Source organism: Poecilia latipinna, unplaced genomic scaffold, assembly GCF_001443285.1.
Source record: "Poecilia latipinna isolate Pla-1442-1.1 unplaced genomic scaffold, P_latipinna-1.0 Scaffold1300, whole genome shotgun sequence".
NCBI classification, from domain to species: Eukaryota; Metazoa; Chordata; class Actinopteri; order Cyprinodontiformes; family Poeciliidae; genus Poecilia; species Poecilia latipinna.
In genome coordinates this window covers 53,728-69,847 of record NW_015113916.1, presented here as the reverse complement: position 1 = coordinate 69,847, position 16,120 = coordinate 53,728, and the positions used below count along the sequence as shown (strand labels likewise).

At 37.6% G+C, this 16,120-nt stretch overlaps 2 protein-coding genes across 2 annotated transcripts in view; both read right to left on the bottom strand.

Annotated features, from left to right (window-relative positions):
* aqr (aquarius intron-binding spliceosomal factor) overlaps positions 1-3,473 on the bottom strand; it is a 45,937-nt gene extending 42,464 nt beyond the window's left edge. The window contains exons 1-8 of the mRNA XM_015055174.1: positions 3,379-3,473; positions 3,032-3,124; positions 2,763-2,819; positions 2,384-2,424; positions 2,229-2,264; positions 2,014-2,134; positions 1,725-1,865; positions 112-180 (exon numbers count right to left, since the gene is read on the bottom strand). Coding sequence (XP_014910660.1) covers positions 112-180; positions 1,725-1,865; positions 2,014-2,134; positions 2,229-2,264; positions 2,384-2,424; positions 2,763-2,819; positions 3,032-3,115 — 549 coding nt within the window. The 5' untranslated portion in view covers positions 3,116-3,124; positions 3,379-3,473. The remainder of the gene's footprint in view (positions 1-111; positions 181-1,724; positions 1,866-2,013; positions 2,135-2,228; positions 2,265-2,383; positions 2,425-2,762; positions 2,820-3,031; positions 3,125-3,378) is intronic.
* A 4,313-nt stretch (positions 3,474-7,786) lies between these two features.
* Positions 7,787-16,120, bottom strand: part of LOC106961434 (diphthine--ammonia ligase-like) — a gene marked incomplete at its 5' end in the record, with an annotated part of 47,777 nt that continues 39,443 nt past the window's right edge. Inside the window, 2 exons of the mRNA XM_015055172.1 lie at positions 7,787-9,019; positions 15,019-15,406. Of these exons, the coding sequence (XP_014910658.1) occupies positions 8,901-9,019; positions 15,019-15,406 (507 nt within the window). The remainder of the gene's footprint in view (positions 9,020-15,018; positions 15,407-16,120) is intronic.

Here is a 16,120-nt window from a genome sequence, read left to right as displayed (position 1 = left end):
ACATACAAATAAAAATGAGTCTGCATGGGGTAAAACTGAAATAAAAAAGGCACAATTACTTAGTCAATATTAACCGCCAAAATGTAATTATGGCTATGATTTTGATCTTACTGGTAGGAGGCACATCCACATAGGCAGAGAAATGAGCTGCTGCACCTGTTCTCTGATCAGATCCACCTCCTGGGAAAAAAGGGTGATACAAAGAGACAGAAAAGGGGGAAGGAGTTGTCAGAATGCACAATACATGACAGATTTTTATTGCATCTGGACCCTTAATAAAAGTCTCCAAATAAAATATTTACAAGCCTTTATAGGATGTGATTGCAGGCCAGCAAGCTATCACAGCAGATTCTGAGGTGAGACATCTGCAGTGTTTCCCTGTGGTCCCATGCAGTTATTTGGGAAAATGACAAAGAGTGCTAGTAGTACTTTATCTGTTACTGCCACTTAGTGGGCATTAGAAGTAACTGCATCAAATCTTACTGCATCTTTAATATGGCACATTTACACTGCTTGATGTTTATCAGGTTTTATCTACCTGTCTTTAAACTGAAAGGCTTTTTAATTCAGTTTTAAACAATACATTTTTTTTAACCCTAACCCTCAATAAATCAAATTAATAATAATAATAATTATTATTATTATTATTATTTGACTAACATCCAAAATCAAATTTTGTCAAATTTTGGATTTAAGAATACATGCCACACATATACCAGGTATTCTTACCTTCATGCCAAGTAAGCCTTCCCTAAAATACAGGTATTCTCATTTTCACAGTTAAACATAAAGAGTGAAAAAAAAAAATCAGCAATTAGTCCAAAAATAGCTGAAGTTTGTCATCAATATGCACACAACAAAAATCTTGAGGTTTACAGAAACCTTACTGAACTTAAGTCTCAATTTAATCAGCTTTAAAACTACAACAATGTTGTAATTTCAGTAATAATTTAGAAAAAGGCCTGACTGCTGACTATATTGAAAATAAAAATAAAAATCAAGGAACACTGTCTGAAGGCCCACTACTCTGAATCACCTAAAAATAATGTAAAAAAAGGCATGGTCCATTTCCCAGAGTCATATACAAAACTTTTAAAAAGTTTTAAAACTGCTAAAAATGTTCCATCATATTGTTTCTTTGGGCTGAAGTCCATTTAATGATGCCAGAGAAAATAGCAGCGTGAAAGCAACCTCACTCTCTTCCCTACTTGTTGCTGCTCACTGCCATCCAGTTTTCTGGCAGGAGGCTAAACATCTTTGATTCGCTTAAAATAAAGACATAGTTTGAATATTTATGAATGTTATGTCTAAAAATACAACAGATGAGCTAATCTAAAGATCACATCAACTAATTTCATATTCATGTCTATAGTTGTGAGGGTGGTTGGTTTACTACAGTTTAATGATGTAGACAGATCTCACTTCTGAGATATGTGGAATGAGGGTTTTTTTTTTGTAAAGGAAATAATATTTCTGTGCCAAACAAATCACCACACTTCCTTCTGAATTTCATTGTGATTTACCTGAACTTTTTGTTATAAATTCAAAAATTTTTTTTTTTTTTTTTTTTTTTTTTTTAATGGAGGTTCTTCCTAATTTCAGACCACGTTTATATGAACTAAAGAATAAACGTGCGATCTGGAATGCTCATATATAAATTCAGAAACTGTCTTTTCCTTCCAGGTCATCCATGAAGTGTAAGGTGTTATAATAATAATACACACCAAACTGTTGAAGCAGTGGTCCAGGAAGACCAGAAGTATGGTTTGCTCCTTTAAGGTGAGACCAGCCTCCTCGCCCGCCAGCACAGCTTCCATCACACATTTGAAGAAAAACGGGAAGTGTGCGGGCTCCTTTTTGAACACCTGATAAACACCAAAGAAAAGACAAGGAGAAAGTTGTAGAAAGACAATCTCTTTGAAAGTTGTTTTTTTTTTCTTTTTTAAATTGTGTAAAAGAAGGATGCAGATCAAATGAGAATTTGGCACACCATGGACAGAATGATTCTCTTACCTCCCAAGCTGGAACGTTTTCTCTGAACTTCTCATTGACGATGCAACAAATGGACATGATAAAGGCTTTGCTGGAGACCTCAGGTGTGTAATTCACCCACAGATAATTTTCAAGGTATTGACTACGGGGAGGAGAAAATAAAATACAGTAAATATACAACACACTGATGGATGCTTAATGTGTGAAGTAAGGAGATAAAATGGAAATGCATCAACCTGAATTCAAGTAGCATAATTTTTCTGATGGCGAATCTGTACACAAATAAAGAAGGCAATAAGGAGTCATTTTTCTTCTTCATCAGATATTTAACTGGAATTTAAATAAAAAAATAAAAATAAAAAATAAAAAAACAAGAAATATATTTACTTACTTTGATGAGAAAATCTCTTTTTCATAGACATCTTCCATCACCTAAATATAACAAATAATATGTCATGGAATGAAGGAACACATTCTTTTTGACCAAAGTTTAATGTCATTCAACTTGCTAAATGGAGTCTCTTTCAAAAAAAAAAAAAAAAAGGTCGCTAGTTACAAAATAAAGGAGGAGCGGGGAAAATATAAATGTATTGCATTGTCGCCATATTTACCACCAAGGTCGTCGTTCCGCGATTTTCTAATTCAATGTAGCCCTTTATCATACCAACCATTATGCAAAAGGACTAAAGTCGTGGCTAACCGGTACTTTCAACATCTTTCCAATAAACACAAATCACATAATGATCTTTAAGATGCCGCATATGACTCACCTGAGGGTCAAAAGGCAGCTTTTCCTTTACATGGGGAGCCCAATATTTATTAGCCAGCTGATAACAAGAAACAAGACATAAAACATGTAATACCAATTATAAGTACACACTCATATACAAGATGGAAGACAATGTTGTTTACTGAGGTATGGATCTTATCGGTCCTTCCATTTAATTCTCTACAGCTTCTAATATCTGCCCGTTAGAATAAGGGCAGATATTAAAAGCTGAGACTTAAGACGACATAACGCGTTGGTGTACGTGGTTACCTGCGTGACATATTCAGCATTTATTTGGGACACTGAAGGCGCTGCAACCTTTTTAGCTGGAGTCTCTTTCTCCGTGGTGGCCATCTCAAAAGGCTGCCATTTGAAATAAGAGGGAAGCAAAATATTATAAAATAGCTACTGGCGTAATACTTGTAGCTGTAAACAATACAGCAGAACTATGCTCCTGGTGTGGACACTACAGAGGTGTAATGTTAAAAGCAATAATGCTGTAAAATAAAGAAAGGGAGGCAGAAAGAGATTGTAAGTCCGGACCAGAAGTAAAATTATTTAAAGTAAATTAAATAGAAAAACGTCATGGAAATAAATACCGAAGTAAGCTTACTAACCTTTAATATGTTTAATCAACATGAGGGTGACAAAACGCGCTGAAAGCGTCTGACTTCCTGAATGAGTACTTCCAGATAGTCGTCCCCAACTACAAACAATCCGCTCTTTCGTTCCGCTAAGCAAGGCGTTTATTCAATACAGTAGAATATACGAGTTAAAACCAGTTTCACCACGTCTCTTCTTCAATCCACATTTTACTGCCTTTATCAAGTCTTTCATCATTTTATTCGGCAGTATTCAGCGTATGTTTACAGCCAAAAATAGCTCTCGTTGTTTGGGATTTGGCTTGGATGCTTTCTTGTTTTCTTAAAAGTCACAACTTTACAAATTACACATTTTTCTTGGTTGTCATTTTTAATTCAAAGCAATTCAAAATATAATGACAGAAAGAACTAAACTGGTATTTGGAGGAGCGGGTCGGGAGAGCAAAACATAATTTCTAATAAACACAATTCTGTACTTTAAAGGCAAAATTCCTGCAAATATAATTTTAAGAATTAAAAAATAACTTTCAGAAATGCAATGAGTGTGTCAATATACAATGGCCTTTTAAAATTGCACGACACTTTTAGTAAGGTCAAATTTAGTTTAAGCTAATGATTAGAAGACAACACAAGGTTTACAGACCAATAAGATATTAATCTCAAAGAAAATACATCACTAAAGGTGTACTGAAAATGTAAATTAGCAGCCTAGAGATTTATAACAAAAACATCTTCAATGTTTCTTTTCATCTTTGGATATTGGGTGTTTATTTAATTATTAATGAATGATTTAGCACAATGCTTTTCTCTGAAACAACTGCACCTGTAAAGGCTTGCTTTGCTTTTTCCAACATTGATATAATATTCAGATGCTGAGTTAACCAACGTGAAGTACTGATTTTAAACAAGTTTAACATATACATGTTTATGTAAGACTGACAATGTGAAGCGTTTAGTTGATTGTGCAAATAAAGGTCATGAATTGGAAATACAAAGACCTGGTCAAACAGTAAATATATCTTTCTGGCTTATTTGATTCGTTGAAGAGAAACATAACCATTATTCTTGCTTCAAGGCTCTTTTCAATCTATGTTCTTAAATTGTCATAAAATCTTGACTTGCATATACTACAATGCTGACAACTTTTAGAAATTATATAAAAACTCAGGGAGCAGTTATCAAACACAGATTAGATTAGGAACAATTTAACTGGAAGCTACACAGCAATACTTGTAAGTGAAAATCATTGTCATTCTATTCAGTGGCATTGTCATTAGAAGTTAGATGAGGGCATTATAAGAGTAAGACATTCAAATGAAAATTTAGACTAATAGTCATTAATGTTGCTGTTATGGCCAATAACCTATATCTAACAATATTACTTATATTATGTACATTTCCCTACATACGGCCAACTCCCTCCAAACACATGCAAATGATAAAAAGAGGAATACATAGTGGTTATTTTATAAGTCCAGTTTTACGTGAAAAATGACCAACAACGGCCAGTATGTTAATGGCCATATATTGACAAATATACATATGCTCCTTATTGGAGCAGTTACAGGTCACAAATTTACAGAAAATAAATCTACCAAATATAACATGAACTAGATAGAGGTAATGGTTGTAAAAAATGTGAGAAAACCTAACTAAAAATAGCTTGTTATACCAAAAACAGAGAAACATAAATAAATATGCAACATGAAAGCTAAATATTCACTTAAAAAATCATTAAACCAAAGGAATGGATGTAATGCCAGAGAGAGAGAGAAAAAAAAGTTTATCATTGTTTATTTAAGTGGCATACATATTCTGACGCATTTACTCATAATGGTAATAATTTTATCCAAATTGTTCTTCTTCCAGTGAAATAATCAAACAGTAAACAAGTATGTTTTATAAACAAGAAATAGGTGCACAAGTTCAACTTATTGTCCCTTTTCTTTTATCTACCTATTTTTAGTCTTTTAGAAGGTTGAAAAAAAATAATGATAATAAAGAAATAGAACGCAAATCGGTTTTTCTGTGTCTTTGGAGACATCAAAAAAATATACAATCTAAATCTTCAAGAAGTTTTTTTTTTTTTTTTATTCAATCATTTTTTTCTTAAAAAGATTAAAAACCGTTTGCTAGTGTGTTATAACCGCAGTACTTCAAATGGCCACATGAGGGAAGCATACCCCACCAAACAGCATGAGGTTGCCAGCGGGTTCAGCAAAGTTTCATCAAGCGAACGCTGTGACTGTTAAGACATGCCGTACAACAGTTCTAGCTTGGAAAACAACGATTACGAAACACAAAGGATTCCAACTTGAAAACAAACAAAACCGCAATCACTGAGGCAAGAGGACCACAATGTGAGGAGAAGGCATTTCATGCTGTGACAAGGCCACTCCAGAGCTAGGGAACCCTATTGCAGCCCACTGGTGTAGGGGAAGGGGGAAAAAAAAAACAGTCACAGACATCAGCATGGTTTGCCTGGAGGTAGAAACACAGTTAAAGTCCATGTGCAAGGCCACAATGACAAGGGCCGCAGGCTGGTACACTCCACACAAAGGACAGTATTAGCTACAAAAGTCTGTTTCATTGTGGAGTGGTTGCAGGTCAGCTTGGTAGAAAATGTACGTTTGACAAAACACATGAAAAAAAGGGATAAATGTCACCCTGTCTTTATTCATTTTGTAAAGCAGCCCAGTGGTGAGGACACAAAAACGCACGTCTGCCACGGGCCGTCACATTGGCGGAGACGAGGATGTGAAGACGTAGCCGTGGTTTTTCCCGTGTGTGTGTGTGTGTGTATGAAAACACATCTAATAAAAGACAGATTAGAAGGGTGAGTATGTGAAGAAAGAGTGATTATTTTGAAATCTGTGTATGGTAAAAAAAAAAAAAAATGAAAAAAAATCTAGAATCTGCTACTGCTGCTGTGCTATAATAAAAAAGCCTATTTGTAAAGATCTGTGACTTTTGATTCTACTCAGATTTAAAGTTAAAAGATTAATTAAAGAAATAACCAATTAATTTTGCTTCAGATCTCCAAGAAGTGATATTTACTCTCAAACTTTATTAGAAACAAAACAAAACCCCCCCAAAAAAACCACAAAAAAAAAACCAAAAACAAACTTGGAGTTAAAAAATATTTAATGAGGAATATTGAAAATATTTCTAACATGCATGTTTGCACTTTCTTGACACATCATGACTGGGATTGTGCAAAGGATCTGAACTAGCAAACAATTAAAACCAGGTTTTTAAAAGGACAATAAAATCCTGTGTGTTTTCTTTGCAGAGCGCTAATCAGATATGCACATCTATTCTTCATAACCTTATGTTCATTTTGTGTTCCGAGTTTTTTTTTTTTTTTTTTGCAACTGGATGCATACATTTAAATAAAGTAATGATTTTTTTCTAATCTACATAATGAAAATTCCACATAAAAGTTAAAATTTATAGATATATCCTTACACTTATTTGGTTTATCTGTTAAAATGCACCCCAAACACCTGTTTCTAGGCCATCAACATAGTCCTGGCACAATTCTGGCTTGATATTTCACCAGGCATCATTGCTGGAAGGGCGGAGTTTATCTAAACTGGCGAGTTGGGTTTAAGGCAAACCTGGTGTTGTCCATTCCACAATTACTTTCAATGAATGTTTGAGAGATTGTTCCGTTTCAACATCCTACAATGTTCGATCAACTGGTGCATGTCTCTCCAATGGCAGAAAAAATACACTAGCTGTTCAGGAGCAAAGCAAGGACAAGAAACTCCTAGAACATCAGACGCACTGTTTGCAACGACCCAAAAAAAGAAGGTACTGTTGCAAAAACAACACGTTCAGGCAGAAATAAAACACGCAGCCGATCACACGGACAAACTAGAAGTAATTTTTGCCAAATGTTAAATATGGTGGTGGCAGCAGTTGTGTCTCCTGTTCAGCCCTTGATATGGTGTTCTACAGGTTTCATATATTCTATATATATATATATATTCAAATATTCTCTTCTAACATTCATATATTTTCCAACACTTTCTTTATGTAGTGGTTCAGAAACCAAGCCTTGGCAGAACCTCTGCAGAACTTGAAGCCATGATAAGGAGGTATATTAAAGCCATTTCCATCAGATGTCATTGGCAAAACACATAGGACACTGGAAATCATATGGACTCCAATGCTGTAAATTTAAACGTCATCCAAATTAATATAAAGAACATTGAAATTGAACAACGATCGAGGTTCCAAAAAGGCAATAATTCAAAAATTAAATTTTGTGGACTAGGTAAACAATGCCAACATGTGAAGAGTGTGTTGAGGTCTATTTGTTGGGATGTTTAGGCGCAACGTTAAGTAAAATCTCCTAAAAGTAAGCAGACATATTTCTGTTTTCTTTATGTATATTTGCATGGAATTAATGGAAGCATCAGTTAAGTCAAGAATACAAAACCTGATTCTACTCTGGAACTATAAAACATCATAGAACAAACACAATCACAATAACTTTTATTTGGCTAAGTTGGTGCACAAGGAATTTGATTTTGCTTACAACGCACCGACAATTTAAACATAAATAGTAAAGTGGTGGGATGCATATAGGACTAGAATGCTTGCTCCCATAAATAATTGCTTGTTTGTATTTTTCTAGCCCTCAATAAAAGTCTGAAGGCTCTATTGGCTACCTCTATTGTTCAATTTTTGATGACAACAATCAAAGCAACACTGTAGTGGGTAAAGATCAATAGCCTGCTCCACTTTGAGAGCACATTGGAGCGAATTGCCAGAGTGAAGATTCATTCAAACTTAGATTATCAATACAATTCATGATCTTCAAGAAGAAGAAGAAAAAAAAAGGCTTCAGACGCAATAGTTAATGGTGTTATTTTCTTTCAACATGGTTGCAACTCATCCGTTGACATCCCCCTCAACACGCAGAGGACACACACTTGCCCTGCAGCTTTGTGTCCTAGTGTCCTTCTTCTATTAACCAGGCTGCCTTGGAATCAATAGAAAACATAAAGAGGCTTAATCTTTTCAGGTGCTTGGCACTGATTGCCTATTACACAATAATAACACACCCGGTGCACCGTGGAGCACGAGGGAGAAACTCACTCACCTCATACAAATACATTACGCACGGCTCCGAAGCTATGACACAGTAAATCTGTAGGTCTGCAGCCGACACAGGCGGTGTCAGAGGTGAAGCTCAGCTGTGATGAGCGGTGTCAGAGGAAACTCCACCAGAAACAGAAAGATATCATGGGAGAGTTTACTGCCTGCTGGAATGAAAGAAGTTTTCTGGTATGCACCATTAGATTAAAGACACTCCAAAGGGTGCAGTAAATACATCCCTACAGCTGCACTCTTGGACATTTTCCATTTGTCAACACTGTCAAGACCAAAGGGAAATTTCCCCCCGCCCCCCACCCCCCTTCATTTATGTTCTTTAAGTCTAAAGTTATCCAGTAGCTTTTCCAGAAAAGTGTCTCTGAATCATATGTGGATTGGGGGGAATCCTCCCCTTGACTACAGGTGTGTTTTTATAAACTGAGCCAGCAGGACAAGTGGAGGATCTGGGAGTCGGGCAGATCCAGAACAGGAACCAAGGCCACAGATGGACTGGATTCTCCTAAGATGCTCCGTAAACTTTCTTCAAGTCCTGTAAGATATAAATAGCACAGAAGAGAGAAGGTGAAAGACAGAAATCAGGAGAACCTAACCTAAACCTGAATTATTGATAAATGGAAGGGAAACAAAAGCCAATTTATGTTGACATTTGTATTGAATTTGACACCCCTAAATAAGATGGTGACTCTTGAAGAGGAGCTGAGATCCACTTCTCAGGTGGGAGAATCTGTCAACAGGACCACCGTTAGTCATGCATTCCAGCCGTTGTTCAACGAACCCCCTAAGAAATCCCTCTAAAGTTCGCCACACTCCAGGTACGAGGCAGCAAACGTGTGGAGAATGGCACTCCGGTCAAATGAGACTAATACCGAATGTTTTTGATTGACGCAAAGCATTAAATGTGAAACAATACTGACACGTCACCTTGAACACATCATCCCGTCAGAGACAACATCATTCAGTGGGAAGGTTTTTTTTTTTTTTTTATCAGTCGGAATGGGAAATCCTGTTAGAGTAGAAAGATGGTCTATCGCAGTCCATCCGGTAGAGATACCTCACAACTTATGTCTTTAATTGCAGTAAAAGGTTTTTCCACAAACTATTAACTCAGGAGGGCTGAATGTAACACACTTTTCAGGCTTTATTTGTAAAAAAAAAAAAAAAAAAAAATCACGCTATAACATTTCACATTAATGTACCTTCTGTTGGTCTGTACATAAAAGCTAGTAATGTTCTGGAGCAAGGTGACAAAATATGAAAATGTTCAAGGCAGTGTAACCTTCAACCAGAGAGGTTTAAAAGGCCGATGGCTGCCTTTTACTCTCCACTAAACCGTCTCTCTGTAGTGAACGTTGGGGGAAGCCAGTGCAACTGATCCTCTGTTTGTTAACATGTTATTGTGTCTGCAGCCGGACTATTGGGCTGTGGACTTTTGAGAATTCACTGAGCACATCAGAGCCAAGCCTGATGACAGTCTGTCTGTTTAGCAGCAGGCAGCTGGGATGTTGCTCTAATTGGTCACAAGAGCCTCGCCGTCTCCTGTCCAGCCTCCTTTCTTCTCTTCTAACACGCTGGACGAGACTCGGATGTGACGCTTACGTTGTAAGTAACATCAAGCTGCATAATCTCCATTATAATCTTAAAAGGCAAAGAAGCAACACATTTCTAATGCCATCCTTTGTTACTCTGTCCTACTTCATGACATTTGTGTGAACTTGCAGAAAGTAAAGTCAGCACACGGAGGTTACAGGAGCAGTTGGGCTGTTAATAAGCCTCATTCTCTCTCATTTGATGCACACACAGCACGGCGAATTCCCTCACAAAGAACCCTAAACCCTAATTAGCTAATACGCACCACGGCTTAAAATGCCCCCACTGAACATGGGCCTTTTTGGAAGGTATAAAAAGCCTAAATATGTGTTATCAGAGCGCCATGGGAAGGGGGGGGGGTCCTCTTTAGAAAGTTGGCTGACAACCGAGCGGGCCGCAGAGATCACAGACTGAGGATGGTTTTATTAGGAGAAGAAACAAACCCTTTATCACACCTTGCACACTGAGCCTGTTTAATGTCTGAATGTTTTAATCTCTGTACTACCGGATGGGAAATAATTGCTCTCTCTCTTTGAGGTACTTTCAGTGACTGTACTCACCGGCAGGTCCGTGTTTATAAAAGGGAGACGACGAGGGGGGTGAAGGTGACATGAGTGACCATGCAATTTTGTGTTATTGTTTCCTTTTTTAAAAATCTTTATTAGTGAAATCAGAGCAACGGCAGCTCTCTTTTTAAAACCTCTGGCAATGACGTGCTCAAATTTCACTCAAATGTACTCTATGTGATCTTTTACTAGGGGGTATGGTTAGGAGACAAAATAAAATAAAAAAAATATGCCAAATTAATGTAAGCATAAACATGCAAAGAACAGCTTGTCTTTGTTCTTTATCATTTTATCTTTTCTAATCAGTCTGAAACCAACATTTACATATATTATCCATTGATTTCTACTGATGTTTTCTGTACTAATATTGTTTGGGACTTACAATGTAACCATTTTGTATAGATATTCTGCACAAAAATTAGAGGTTTAAAGGGTTTAGGTTATACACCTTATGTGTTAAAAGCTAGCCAGCAATTTTATTTGGATTTAGCAACAGTGGAAGGAAAAGCAGTTCAAAGCAAAAGTTTCTGTTTTAAAATCAAAGATCTGAAAAGTGTGGTATGCATTTTTATTTAGCTCCCTTGAGTGAATAATTCTCAGAACCACCTCTCACTATAATCTCATCTGCAAATTTTCTTTCATTTCTAAGTAACGCTTCTAGCGCTCTGGCTGTAAGCTCAGTGTCGCTGTCCAACAGGTATGAATCTCCAGGCTCGAGTCTCTTGCAGCCGCTAACTGGCTTTCGTTCAGGATTGTCCAGTATTTAACTGGTGAGAGTTTTTCTATAAACGCTGATATATGTAGCTGCAAAAGTTCAGTTTTGGTCTCCTTTGACCAGATTACCTTCTTCCATGCTTGCTGTGCCCCCTATACAGCTCGTGGCAAAGTCAAAACAAGATTTTTACGACTTTCTTTCAATGAAGGTTTAATTCGTACCACTTTTCAATAAAAGCCAGATTCGCTTAATGTCTGACTAATAAATATCCTGCCGACACATGCTTCCACCTAGGCTGTCGACCTAAGTAGCTCCTCCAGAGTTACTGGTATTGCGTTATAACTTCACCCTCCTTCAGGTCTCTCCAGCTGTTTATGCTTGACATATCTGGTTATGCTCCTCTAAAAACCTCTCCGGCCTTCATACTGACTGATGTTTCACTTTTCACCTTGTGTTTGTCTATCACATAAACTCCCAATAAGATATACTGAAGTTTTGCAAGGATATGTAGTTGTTAAATCTTTTAGAACACAAAATTATTTTCTATTATTATATACAAGCTTCTATAATAATTACAAGGTATTATTTTGATCATTTATAAAAAATAAAAAAAAGCTGAAGATTTTATTAAGCTGTGGGGTCGTATTTTGGGGGGGGGGGGGAACCTTTCTATCATAAGTAACAAGTTGAGACAAGATGTTTAAAGGTTTCATTTGAGCCATATGCCACGTCTATCAACTGTGAATCCTACAGCGTGCAAAACAAGGAGGGGTTGTGCAGTCACATTTCGCTCCGCTGTACGTCCCTGCAGTGACAGCGACAATAGCAAGGCAGTGACTGCTGGCGCCAGAGGTGTTACTTTTCCCCCTTTGACTTTTTTGGATTTATCACCCAATGAGCATCAGCTTTGACCCATGAAGGTGCCAGCGGGTAAGCTCGCAGGGCCTGGCTGTGTAAGCATCAGAAGGTAACCGATTTCATCTCGGCAATGAGTCAATAAATGGTTTTAGGGGAGCTTTCTGTGCCGTCCGTAATCCAAGAAACACACATGTGAAGAATTAGGATATGGCTGTTAAAAAAAAAGAAAAAAACTGATTTAAAGCTAAGTCCTACTTTTATTGCAGTATAATGTACAAATATGGATTTAAAAAGGAAACATTGTAATAATATGTTTGCTGAATATCTCCTGTTGTGAATGTCTGTGCATGAAAAAGATTGACAAGCATCATAAATACTCAGTAGCAGGAATATAATTAGTCGACAACATAAATAGCACCGGCTCACTGTCATGCATTTTAAGACGCATTCTGAGCACGCTGACCTTCTTCTATTCACTACTGGTTACCATAACTCGACGTTGCGAGAATGATAAGTTACGTCAAAGTTAAAAAAATGACTGAAAGGCGACTGGTTTGGCAAGGATTCAGAAATGCTAATTGACTGCTCTGGTGACGGCCTGACAGCCGAGCTCATGTGATCGATGTGCTCGTCGCCCTTTCCTCTCACAGAGAACATCTTTCAGGATAAAACAAACACCGCTCTGCGTTGTCGCCTCGACGAGATCCTAGAATCCTGGGAGCCGGAGACGGCGGCGTATAAAAGTGTAATGATGACAAAAGACCGTGCCAGCTGCCTGGGTTACTGTACACACCGAAGACACAACAAATGGCTTACGATAATTAAACACGGGAAGAAGAGGAGATCCTCTGGGGAGGCTGTTTCCTTGAATACTTTATGATATGGCTTAACTAATGTCGGCTCAAACTTTCTCTGAAAACAGAACGCAGAGCAAGAGAGGCTGTCACGTCGCTTCCATTAAAAGTGTTATGGAGCTCAACTTGCAAAACCAGAACGTGTCATGAGTGTTATACTTAACAGGAAGGCTTCTATGGGATTAATTCTCTCTGTAAGTGAAAGCATTAGATCACTTTAAATCTGACATGAACAACAATCAGAGATAGATAATAAATCACCAACAGGTGAAGAGAATAATGATGTTGCAATTTAAGGCTCAACTGGAAAACCTTCTGTTCTTGTATTCAGACATGTGTTTGTGTTTAACAAAGTACAATACATATATATCTGTTTACATGTATCTTGTTGGTGGTTTAGCATGTCACAGTGGAAATCCAACAGATGGAAGTGTAACTTGCTGATGAGACCCGAAATCTGTAGGGATGAGTTGAAGAAACTAGATCTATATACAACCTATTATCAAAAGTGAATGCAGGTTTTCCAAACAGAACCACTTTCATCAGTGTTTGAAGTCAAGCACCTCGTCATGCTGCAAATATTTGTGAAACAATGGGCTGCAAGTGGAACAGCTGCTGCACCATTTTTAAAAGTTGAGGTGCAAACTTATATTTCTGGTTCTCCGTTCTTGACCCAAGGAAATCCGATCACTCCCTGTGGTTCAAGTTTACAAAGTCTCTGTCATTGTACTTTTTAAACTACCAACCAAAGCATAAAGATTAAAAGTGCTAAATTACAGCCGCACTCTACTTCCCTTCAAAGTTGGCTTGATCCGACTCTGCATAAAAGTTGCTTTGTTTCAAGGTGATTTTTTCAAACGGACAGTTTCCAGCAATAAATAGGGATCTTAAAATTAATCAAATCTCCTTCGGCCTTTAAGGCTTTATGACACACATTGGACGTTTAGGGTGACTCAGATAACTGAACTGTAACATGTGAACAATACAAGTTGTCCAAGGACATGAATGAGCAAGTTTGGAGATTAGAAACTTGACTAGTTTGCACAAAATCAATCCAATAGAATACAATGGGATGAATTAGGATTGAGACTTTGGGCCAAGCTTTTTTTTTGTCCAACATCAGTGTCTGACCTCACAAATGTTCTCCTAGAAGAACAATAAAAAAATTTACGTAAACACACTCCTAAATCTTACCAGAGAATTCACCAGAATTACCACTGTAAAAATCTTTGTGCTAACAATAGAATGTGATAGAAATTAATTTATGTGCATGAAATCAAAACATTTATGGCAATATATTGTTATTATTATATATATTTCATTTGTCTTTCTTTTTTTTTATTTACAATTAAACTCTTAAACTTTATTAAACTTTTTTCTTGAATTCATAAAACAGTGGGGCTATGCCTATGAGGTTTGAGACCCACTGACCGAAAGTTTAAGGCTCACAAATAAAAATGTTTTGACAGCAAAAGGTCAACATAATGGGCCAGATGCTTGTATGAAGGTATGTTGAGGTTTTATAAGTTATGGTTTCAACCTTTTTAATAAGAGCACAAAGAAACGCCTCATTTCATTGACGTTTTTCTCCTGACTGTATGGAGCGTGTAGTCAAGAAGTGTTGCCCCTACTCCATCTAACAAAAAATAAATTGAAGAAATCAAATTGTCCTACAGGCTTATTGATTAATCGAATTTCCTTCACCAAAGCACTTCTCAGGTTTCCATAGTTCAAAGTGATTTTTTTAAGCTATTTTCTGTAATTTTGTATCTTTTTTAAGGGAAAAAAGTGACAGAAAAATAAATTTAAATCTGAGATTTTTATTTTATGCCATATTGCACCAGCCCTAACTTTAGAAACGCTGACGGGTGGTGGCCCTGTAGTTTCCCCACCATGACTGCACCTTTTATGTTATGGCTGAGTGGCGGTAGTGTCATTAGAGGCATACCTTGAACTATCTGCTGAATTGGTGAGGGGCTGCACTTGTAGAACACCCTTGCACACTGCGGTACCAGCTCGGCCTCCATCGCCTTTGTGGCCTTCATGAAAGCCGTGCCAAGCTCTTCTGTGATGCTTTTCACATCAGCGATTCCCAGGTCGCCCCCGCAGGCGACCATCGAAAGTGATAGCGAAGCGCTGCTACCGTCAGCAGACAACACGGTGTGGCACCGTATGGATCCGCACGCCGTCTTTGTTGCAACATGCCGGGAAGTTCTTCTGGCGGGATCGTCATTCACTGCAGTCACATGAAGCTCCACAGCGGCGTCCTTGGGCAGGGCAGGTATCACGACGATCAGCAGTGGCGCAAGTTTGATCTCAGATTCCCACTGCAACTCCTGCAAGTCGACAGATGGTATTCAAATTAACCTCATGGGAAATTACATACTGTGTGTTTTACCGCAGACTACAATCAATCAAATGCACGGCCCTCCTGCTGAGATGTATGTTGCAGTTTCTGAACATAAGCACTAACCCATCAGCGTTATTATAAAGCCCATCAGAAAAAAAAAAACAAAAAAAAAAAAACACTGCCACACAGCACTAAGACGGGCTTTTTGCTTGACAGATTGACAGCCTATCAATTAACGTGAGACTGTGAAATGACCCTTGGTAATGATAGTGTGCAAACAATTCAAAAAGAATCCCGCGTCTGCAACCGCAAACAAAACGCAATTCTCTTTTTAGGTGCATTTGGCAAAATGACAGATTCCCCGAGATGACTTCTCACCTTTCTGAGGAGATCATTCACAACATGTTTCATCGCGCACATTTAGACGCTCAATTTTATCAATTGGGGGTGAAATATCTTTATTTTCTTTCTTCTCCTCTGGATGGAAGAGCCATTATCAAAAACAAAATGTCTTGGAGCAGTGCTACAACGTGGCCTTCTAATGATACTTGGCTGCGGCTTCATCTGCTAATGGGAGAGAAATGAGTGTTTTATGTAACCGTCATTCCAATCGGAGTCGATAGGGCAAAAACACTTAACCCCCTTTTCAATTTGCTGGATCAATTTTCATCCACTTACACCCTACTTCGTAAGTGCAGAA